Source organism: Anneissia japonica, unplaced genomic scaffold, assembly GCF_011630105.1.
Source record: "Anneissia japonica isolate Jap-2015-1 unplaced genomic scaffold, ASM1163010v1 scaffold287891_len339112_cov183, whole genome shotgun sequence".
In the NCBI taxonomy this organism is placed as follows: Eukaryota; Metazoa; Echinodermata; class Crinoidea; order Comatulida; family Comatulidae; genus Anneissia; species Anneissia japonica.
Genome location: NW_022749182.1, coordinates 130,484 through 140,989, shown reverse-complemented (window position 1 = coordinate 140,989; position 10,506 = coordinate 130,484). Strand labels below are relative to the sequence as shown.

Sequence of the window (10,506 nt, the reverse complement as noted above, 5' to 3'; positions counted from 1 at the left end):
TCTTTGTTATAGTGTGCTTCAACAGGGATTTGAACCTAGGGTTCTTGTTGTATAGCCAGATATGCCATCTGTGCCACTTGAGCCGAAATTGTATTGAATTCGGACCAAATTGGAGACAATTGATTTTACACTACTGTACATATATAATACCTGTCTCTTATAGAAAAACCCATGAAACAGCAAACGGCCACATAATGCAAAACTATTTAAAATTAAAACGGAACAGTAGAGAAAATCCGATCAGAATGACAAAATCGAAAGGGGGTGGGGAGCCGTTATGTACGTACGTAGGACCCTGGTGGGGTCTAGGGGGTGCGGCCCCCTAGTAAACCTAACGATATAATATTAACTCAACAGTGGCGGTTCCTGGCATTCGTAAGAGAGGTGACCCAGAGAAGGGCTTTCACAGACTGAGGAACAACCCACCTCAGCCCCACCATGGAAAATTTATGTTTAGGGCACCTCTAGATGGCCGGAAATTACACTAGGAGACTTAAATTTGAATACAGTATATTATTTCCTTTTTTTGCCATTAAAAATTTATGGGGGTGGGGGGCCTTGAATCTGCCACTGCTCAAAACATTCTTTCTCCAAAATACTGTAGTTATAATCACGAAAATGAGCATAAAAACCAGATGACATCCTAAAAACAAATGTATGCACTTTCGCCGCAGCAGTCCACAAAGACATACTCCGAGTCAGGTGCCGACTACCCAGGGAAGGGCGCAGATCTCTTTGAAAGGTGGAGAGGGTGGCCCGGAACTTCGTGAGTCCACACCTACCTCAGACCCACCATTGTTGGGGCTGGTACAATTAACATTTGAGGAAATACCTCTAGATGGCCAAAAATGACACTTTTGGTAAAATTCATCATCATCACATCACCATAATATAGTCAAAATAAAGTGCCAACAAATTTCTCATCTTTTATTAGGGATTATTGGCAACAATAGAGATCTTATACTGTGTGTGATTGTAGCATAGAAAGTAAAGCTTAAAAACATTGTCTTTGAGTATGTATACTTTTTTTACTTGAAAGCCGTGATCTCAAAGCCACCTCAGTCCCGGCATCATGGTTGGGGATGAGGTGATTATCGTCATAATTATTATTACTACTGTAGAGTAGTATTATTAAACAAAGCTTTATAAACGCTTGCAAAGGAATAAAAACCAAAATGAACCATACATTATCATATCCTGGAATGGGATTTATGGATTTACGATTTTTAAAAATCACGTTTATGCCCATGTTTTATAATATAGTAGGCCTATCCTATAGGGCCTATGCATAACTAGACTTGCCACAAGTCTCTTATTTTTTTTAATTGTTTTTCTCATTCTGGACAGCGCCACCAACGAGAAAGTTAATTTAGAGATAGACGGAATAAAAAAAAGAAATCGAGTATGGGACGCCAATTAAATTAGGTATGGCGCGCACTAAGTGCAATAAAGAGTGAGTAACCTAAAATTAGGTCCTGGAACCCAGGCTAATGCATAACGTGTGCTGATGCATATTTAGGCCACATATTTTAGAAGTACTAGCCTATATTATTCATTTTGCGTCACCCGAGGAAAGAATTTGTATTGGCTAGCAAGAACAAGCAAGCTTTTAACACTATGTGCTTTAAACATATTTTAAAACGGTGTACAAAGGGGGGGGGGGGCAGCGGCTTCCACGTCTCCTCCTGGGTATGTGAAAGATCGACAAAGATCAACACAGATCGTTTCAATTTACTAATATATCTGTAGCTACATGTCTAGCCTACTAAGTTTAAAGATGGTTTGCGCAACCTTTTGACTCAAAGAAGGAGAGATAACGTTTTGTTTATTTTATTTATCTGGCAATTGTATTAAAAATACAAGCATTTGGTAAGATCAATGAGGTGAGGCCTATAACAATATTTATTTTGTACCTCCTTGGCTTGGTAAATGAACAGAAACAAACGATTTGAATACAAAACGAAAAACGGACAAACAGCAAAAACAAAATAAACAGCAAAAGCACAGCAAAAACACATTTCAGGATCAACAGTTAGATTTTTCCCTGAAAAAACACTAGGATTTTTTTTACATCATTTCTAAAATCGTGGATCGGTGCGCGCTCATCCTTATGATTACGTAATCATCCCAGGTCATCATCCCACAGGTCAACTCACGAAGAACAACAGACAGGCAGTCGAGGAAGACGTCCATAAATAGTCTGATAAAGTACTCTCAGTTTTGTATTTTACAGGTAGGAGGACAGAATCACAGGTATAAAATCATGCTTATTTTGTTAAGGTTTTGTCTTGGATTAGGACTATATAAATGTTTTATTCATTACGTAGGCCTAGCTCTGGATATGAAATGCGTGTTTGTTAGTGCAGCAATTGTATTGTTGATGTTTTGCTGGATGGTGGTTTAATTTGCACCGTCCTCACTGTGTATGTATAAGCCAGCCAGGCACTGCTAGGAAATGACGTGCTTAATAATATTATTCTTGATGGTATGTTTATAATCGCTCCGATAATCGCACATATTTAGAAGCAAAATGTTTATATATTTGATTTTCTGAATATAGAACACACACTAGTATATATAATGAAGAAAATCTGGTGAATCAAGGAGATCATCTTTGTTTTCGTCACAAAGCATTTCGTTCCGTGGTAATTTGTGCAATGATGCATTCAAGCCATTGAGGTATAAAGGCTAGACATTGTTTATTATATGGAAAAACAATTATTAATAGAGCAAAGATACAATATTAAAAAATCTCCTGTCCAATAGGAAAAATAAATCTGTTGGCCATTGTACCACCACCCTCGTCAGTGATGATGGTACCAGAAAGATTCCCACAGCAAGGATTCCAGATCCTTAGTAGACGTTCCACACTTCCATATCTAGGAGTTTTGGAATGGAGACTATGGATGGGGATTATTACGCTTCCAACTTTTCCAGTGGTTTGGGTCCGTGGGGGGTTCCCACAGCACACCCCTTAAATACACCAGTGGCTACCATCAGCAAGGGGTGTGGTGACCAATATTTAAGAAATGGGAATTTCACAAATGCATTCCTCACCAACGAAATGACAGGCTCCTTCCCCAATGGACCAGGGTGTCCTGTGCGATGGGTGCATATTACCCACCCCTCCCCCAAATCGGAAAAAGGTCCATATTTTTAAGACGGTTAAGAATGCACTTATAAAACTTTTTACTCCAAAATTTAAGTGAACACATGATCATTTTAAATAGGGACTTTTTTAGGATTTATGCCTAACTTTATGTAGCTTTTTGTCATGCTGTTACATATATTAAATTTTAATTGTTTGAAGGACTGTTCCTCATGCATTAACCATGTTTTCACCATGTGTTTATATTTGTGCCATACTCAGAATTTAACCCTCAGCTGTGAGATAAGTTTTAATAAATTAAATTGATTTTATTTATGTAATTTGAAAAATAAATAAAGTCCAAAATCACATCAAACTTGGAAGAGAAAAAAAAAATTTAAAAAATTCAGGATATTACCCAATAAACTCATTCATGGATCCTATTTTTTTTGAAAAGGCCTTTGTTGTACAATAATCAAAAAATACATTGATACAAGGTTTAACTCACATGAGATTTTTAGCATGTGTAATTAAATTAATTTGCGAATGTTACTGTTACATTGGGGTTTTTCTTCCAATTTTATTATTTCAAAATGTCCATCATAACTCACTATAACAGTGAACATAAATTAGACTTTCATTTTTTATGAATATTAATGTTTACTTAGAACCAGCTGCCCAGAATCAAGAATTGTGTATTGAAAATGATTCCCATGTGCTGACTAAATTACATGCAGTGGCTTCATAAATTCATTTCTTTGAGAAATAATATCCTCCTCTTCACCTCCAAGGTTTTAGAATTGACAAGCGATGTATACCGTTAATCATTATACAAATCCAAATTCTCACTGTTCTTTAATACATTTATTTTACATTATTGTCCATCTTACTTTCAGTATTGTAGTATTCTCAGAAGCCATCTCTTTTGAGCATAATCGCACATATCCTATCGGCCCAGGGCCGCCTCAACTACAGCCCACTCAAAATGACCATTCCATTCACAGTTACTATTAAGTCGGCTCAACGTCTCACTGTGAATGTTCACACTTTGGACTGGCTTTTGCGTGAAATGTTGTGGTGTAAGATGTCAAAATTGACTTAACTATCAAGGCGACTTTGCCAACCTAGGTCCAGTTTATGTTCAGATATGAAGATGAGGTGGCCCAGGTCTTGCATTGCGGAATCTGAGCCGGCCTAAAATTTATCAGTTGTTCACACTTCAAAAAAAGGTGGTGCTGAGCCTGTTCTGAGCAGATGTAACTACAGTATCAAGTGTGGTTGAGCTCTTTGTCAACCTGTTCTTTGTAACAACCTACTGGTACATATTTACATGCTGTTAAGGACAGAATTATGAACATTTTCACAAGTGTATTCACAGTACTGTGCATTTTTTCAATACCCTCCCCCTCCCCACTAAAAGTTAGGACTGAAAGTGTACATAAAAATGTTGATTTGCAAAACCATTCTCCATTTTTTGTGAAGTCAACTAAAATACTGTACTTGGTTGCATGAAATATTTTGCATTATAATTGGTTATAAAAATCTATTATTATATTGCATGTACTTTTAAATCAACATTTTTATGAATATGTGAAAGTGTACAAATTTGTCTACCTCCTCCCATCTAGCGTATTGTTTGACCCCTTACAATGAATATTTTTTAGTAGAAACTTGCATCAAAAATTTTTTAGGATTTCAATAATTTATTGTTTCTTTTATTTTTCAGCAATATTTATTTCATTCATTTTTAGTTTCCGAGCATGTAATGCAATAGGAACTATTGTATTTCACTCTTCACTGTTTTTCCTGTGTGTAGTGTGTGCGTGCGTGTGTGTAGATATTTATGCAAATGCGCATGCGTCAAAGAAAAGTTTTCCGACATTTTGTTTTACCTCGCGATGCAAAGTTTGATGTGAAGTTTCTGCAGTGTTCAGTCAGGGCTCACGGTAACCGATCGGCAAGTTGGCATGGATGAAACTATTTTGGTTTTGCGGCAAAAAAAATCAACTGCTGTAGGCATAGGCATTTTAAAAAGGCCTAAAATGAAAAAAAGGTTTTAATATTTTCTGAAATACATCGTTTTTTCATTTAGATCTCCATTTTTCGCTACCTTTTTCTGTTGTGCGAGTAGTCATATGAAGGTACTATATCCCCGACAGTTGGCTATGTAGCAGTGTACCCTTTGAATGCTAACTGAAGACAAGTGAAGATATAAAGGCAGCCGACTGTCGGGTAAATAACGACTATCTAGCTTAGGCTTTCCACAAAAACATAAGGCCTAGGCTAAGCCTAGTTTAGTACAGTACTGTAGTTACTGCGATGCGAGGGTGGTAGATCATTCAATCAATGATACTGTGTTATTGTCTAACATTTAAATAATGTGTGTAAAATTTAAGAATGCACTGCGTGGGTTGCTTTCTTTGTTATGCGGTAGTATATGTAGCAGAGTGACGGCAGCAAGGCTAGGCCTAGTCTGGGGCCTAGATCGTGTATGTTCTTGATCATCGTGATGAAAACTTCGAGTGACAGACGATTGGCCCAACTGGTGTGGACGCTCAAGCTATTTTCAAATAAATTGTAGTCTAGTAGGCCACTGCCAGCTCCCCCACTCCTGATATCGTTTTAAACTACTGTAAAATGAAAATACTGTATACCTAGCTAGGCACTGAGGCCTACGAAATTTTTTCAAAGAAATTGGCTAAAAATATTACTGTAATTTGCCTATCAAATTACATTACCAATGTGGTCTAAAATCACTATTTTGGGCCATAAAGACTCCCCCTGAATTTTTCAACCACCACACAAATTTGACCCAACCATATTTTCTGATTATGTCATTTATGATGACTTAATCAGAAAATATGGTTGGTTAAGTCATGTACAGTATCATGCATAGGAACATTGGCGCCTGCAAGGCTCTAGTTTAAAACAGTAATCACAATTTTTACTATTCTTTTTTTTTCTTTAGCTTTGAAAATGGTTGAATGCAGGCTAAGCTGTTAATAGGCAGACAATAGAGCATTAAGGAAGACAATGGGTGCTACTATTACTCTTGATGGAGGGCGCCAAACAAAAAGAAAGTGGAATCAGACCGTCCCGCAAACCATGTGGAAATGCTTCCCAAAGCAGAAAATTCTGTCCAGTACGGGCCGTGCCCTCTGTTCGGAGGGGCACGACCAGGGCCATGTTTTCTACCAGTTTAATGTGATTCCGCCAGGAGTGGTTACCACCGGCCTAGACCCTGCACAGATAATTTGGTGGACAGACTGCATGTTTATGCCGTTTGATGACAGCCAGATCATCACGTCTCTTGGTGGCTACTTTTATCGAGGATCACAAGGCCTGACACAGCTTCGTAAGATGCGACTGCAGAATTACTTCCGGATTCCTCAAGGATTTATGACTCTCTGGCGCTTCAATGATCCTCACTGTAAGTGTAATACTCTCAGAAAACATTACTTAATATTTTTATCTGTCTTTTAAATGAAATTACATCGTCATTTTTAATGATACTTATTTCTCATTTGTAGACCCAGAAGTTTTGAACACTAAGCCAAGTCGTGCCTTGCCACATTGTAGCGTGTCAACGAATGGAACACTTGTCAGCTTTTTCACGGATACAGACATCATGTGCTCCAGTTTATGCCAGAATAGTCTGGTGAAAGCTAAGGAAACATTCTGTAGTACGTTCTTTTTTAGTGCCTTCTCGGGGGATTCTAACTACGTGGCTGTACTAGCGCGCTCTCGTCTACACCTAAACTTAGCTGTTGTGGTAATAATTTTAAGAGCCAGTGATATGCTTGTTATGTATCAGAGGTGTGTACGTGAACTTTTTCAACACTTCAAACTCCAAAAGCACCTAATAAATCAAGATCGTTTAGAATGTAGATTCTCTCCAGATAGTCAGTTTGTGGCGATAAGCACAACAGCTGGCCAACTGTTCCTTATTAAACGTGACCTGTCAAAGTTGGAATGCGTTTTAGTTGATGGTAAGGATGAAGAGCTCACAAACGAGCGCTGTTATGATTTTGATCCACGGTTCCCACATGAAGTTCTGGCTTTCTGTGTCAACTCCGATCAGGTTTATGTAAAGAACATTGAAAGTGGATCGCAAATCCTTCATTGTAAACTTCCAGAAAACGTCATGAAAGCAACTTGTCTAAAATACAACATGGAAGGAGATTCGTTCGCTGTCGGCTGTCAAGATGGCGTCATAGTGATGATGTCATCGAGTACCGGTAATATTCTTTATCTACTCGACTCCAAGACTCAAGCAGCGGCTTTTGCGATGACACCTTGCAAACTGAGCATGTATCCCGAAATCATTCGCATATCATTTAGTCATTCTGACGATGTTCTAGCCGTATCATCCACAGAAGGCACTGTCCGTCTATGGCAACTGCCTCCCAAGATGAATTTAGTGCATATGTGTCGTCTAGTGATTTTAAAGCATATACCAGCATCGACAATTAAACAGTTGCCATTGCCAACTATGATTGCAGATCTGATAGTCTGCTGCCCTCGTGAGAGGGCAAGGATCACACCGGTTGTTATAAATAATGAAACCACCCAGGTTTAAAAAAAAAAATTCAGATATCAACAACTTGTTGGGACTGTGAACAAAACACTGATCCAAAAACATATAATTTTAACGATGTGTTTTAATTACTATTATCTCTAGCAGGTCATGAGATAATTAAAGGTAGTGTATGTAATTTTTTTTCTAATTGACAACGATTATTTTGTATCCAATTAATGTAAGTATGCCAACATAATTATTATTATTATGCAATCTCAACTCAATCAATCAACTCTTATGCTTTGTGTCAGAAATAGATGATGTAGTTTAATCTCAACAAAATTCCTGATAAAATAAGTAACGGAAAAATGTTTATTTTACTTTTCCTTGTACTACAAAGTTGTACGAAGTTGATATAATAATCATTACTAGTAGTTAGTGTAGTTTTTAAGATTGTTATTCAAGACAGTACATACACTTGTGATTGATATTCCCACTATCAGTACAGTACACTATACTATAGTATACACTATATATTTAATAGGTTGTGCCCTATTGCCATAACAGTAGCTACACCGAGAGATAACCACTTGACATGATATAGTTAAACTACTGATTGATAATATAGTACCTTTATTTGTAGAGAAATAATAGTTTTTCTAGTTTAGTTTAATAGAATATTTTTCTACATTATAGAACAACCTTATATATTGTAGAATATATGAAATTCCATTGCATTAGTTTGGTGTGTTCCAAAAAGGTGCAATACTCTATGTAGATTAGATTGTTAAATGAAAGCAATTTTTTTTTATTATGCAAATTATATTTATCATGTTATTGACAATTATTTAAAAGCAGGTCTTAAAAATAAGAATTTTATATTGCATGTTTTACAGCTTCTTTTTGATTTTTTAACCATAAAAGTATTAGAAGTTACAAACATTTAAGTGTTTGTAAGGAATGTGCTTCAATATGCATATATTTTTGTGAACTATCATACTGTGTGCAGAGGTTTTGTGCACAATAGCCCTGCCATTCAAAATGGGTCATCTTATAATCTCTGCTTTTAAAACATGGACCACAATTTAGTACAAAAACGTTGTTTTGGCTTTACAGAGCAATGTGTGTAAAGCTGGGCCAAAGGTCAATTACCAATATGTAATAATTATAGTAGGTATAGATTTAGACTGTTGGACATGAAGGGTTTGTAAAGCATCTAACACAATTAAGGTAGATTTGAGGCTAAGCAATTATTAGTCTAGCTAAACAACAGAAAAGTGAGGGTATGTTGCTAGCCCAGCAACATGAATATTATCTTATAGTAGAACATTTAAAGATTATTTTTTGTAAAGATAACATATAAAAAAGACAAAAATATATTGACCTTTTAGATTTTTGAAATTTAGATGGACACACTGTATAGTCTAGCTGAGCAGTGGCATATATAGTTTTTGAAATGGGAAGCTGATGGGGAATGAAGGTGAAGTGGGGCTCATTGATAAGGGACGGTCCGCTAGCTTGAAAATAAAAGTTATTTGAGTTCATTTTTAAATACTTTTAAATTTTTTTACTTTGACCATTTGCAAGTGGGGCGACTGGGGCAGAAAATTTTTAAGGGACATGCCCCACCTCAATTCTAGAAAGCCACTTTAACTGAGACTGATTTCTTCACTACCAAGTCACTAGATCTTAGGTAAACAGTGGGCTGTAAACTGCAATGCACTTGCATGTTGAAAATATGTTAACATGCTGTAGTTTTACAAAACAAATTAAGCCTTAATTATCATGGATATTTTCCAGTGCATCAGTACCACGGACCTACCACATATGTTTTTCAATGTGTGAAGGCTGTTACGATTACCCTAACATTGACTTTGCCCACCACAATCAAATCACCACAGGCCTGTCTTGACCCCAGAACAACTCCACTCCCCAATAGCAATTCCCTCGCACTACAAGAGGTTGTTGCCTTTGAAACACATTCTGTTGCCTCAATTATTGGTATATTATGATGTTAATAGGACAACTTCAAGGATGTGAAATTCCTGTTACTGAGCTGTTAATTATCTTCGCTGACATCAAGAAAAACACATCAGAGCATAAGTGTAAGTCCTTAAAATGGTTTCCCAATGAAATACCATATTGATATTGTTCCAATTACTGATTATGGTTGCATACAGGTACTGGTATTTAATTTGGCATACCAGATGCATGCTATGATATCTGATATTTTTGTCAGTGATCAAATGTTATCAAAGTGTTGCTTTACCGTAGATTAACTTGGCTATTATTTATCATGTAGCTGCAACAATTAATTAAGTTTTGGACTGCAACTAAATTTTACTATACTTTTCAGCACTCACAACTCAAATTTATTTTGTTCCTTGGGTATAGTGGTTCTGACCACAACAAATGTCTAGTACTGTAGGGGATTTCCTCCTTATGTACAAACCAACCCATTTCCTGTCATTTCCGAATTTATGTCTGTTGTGTGTGAAAGGAATTGTTGCTTATAATCAATTAATGTACAGGATACAAACTCTTGTAACTTTTGCAAGTGTTCAGTTACTCTTAGTCTTGTGTCTTCCCCTGTGCCTGGATTGTTATTTTCTTTGTATATTCTTTGCAATTAATACAGTGGTATGCTAATTATGGTTTCACATTGTATAACTGTTGCACAGTTGTTGAAGGTGGAGTTTATTTCTAAAAAAACAGTTCCATAATATTTCCAATTTAAAATCCATTTTAAATTTATAATAATTCAAGCTAATTAAAATATAAAAAAATAAATTTGATATGATTGAAATGAGTTACATTTAAGCTAATAATTGTTACTTTAAAAGTGATATTTTATGTATTTTATCACAAGTCACATAAAGGTAAAACACTCAAAAAAAGG

At 36.3% G+C, this 10,506-nt stretch overlaps 1 protein-coding gene across 4 annotated transcripts; it reads left to right on the top strand.

Annotated features, from left to right (window-relative positions):
* The first annotated feature begins 2,117 nt into the window (after window positions 1–2,117).
* Window positions 2,118–9,159, top strand: LOC117121018. Of its 4 annotated transcripts, none has more exons than XM_033266113.1 (4): window positions 2,141–2,253; window positions 5,181–5,320; window positions 6,057–6,518; window positions 6,619–9,159. In XM_033266113.1, exons 3-4 carry the CDS (start codon window positions 6,122–6,124, stop codon window positions 7,665–7,667), a joined length of 1,446 nt encoding a protein of 481 aa, XP_033122004.1. In that variant the 5' UTR covers window positions 2,141–2,253; window positions 5,181–5,320; window positions 6,057–6,121; the 3' UTR covers window positions 7,668–9,159. The 4 variants fall into 4 exon arrangements, with proteins under 4 accessions (XP_033122003.1, XP_033122002.1, XP_033122004.1 ...); XM_033266114.1 differs by having other exon boundaries at window positions 2,167–2,233; XM_033266112.1 differs by lacking the exon at window positions 5,181–5,320 and having other exon boundaries at window positions 2,118–2,233.
* The last annotated feature ends 1,347 nt before the right edge of the window (window positions 9,160–10,506 follow it).

Excerpts from the sequence above, each read along its gene's own strand:
- LOC117121018 (XM_033266112.1), top strand. The coding sequence starts at position 6,122 with ATGGGTGCTACTATTACTCTTGATGGAGGGCGCCAAACAAAAAGAAAG. Across the intron at positions 6,519-6,618 it reads GCGCTTCAATGATCCTCACT|ACCCAGAAGTTTTGAACACT; the intron begins GTAAGTGTAATA and ends TCTCATTTGTAG.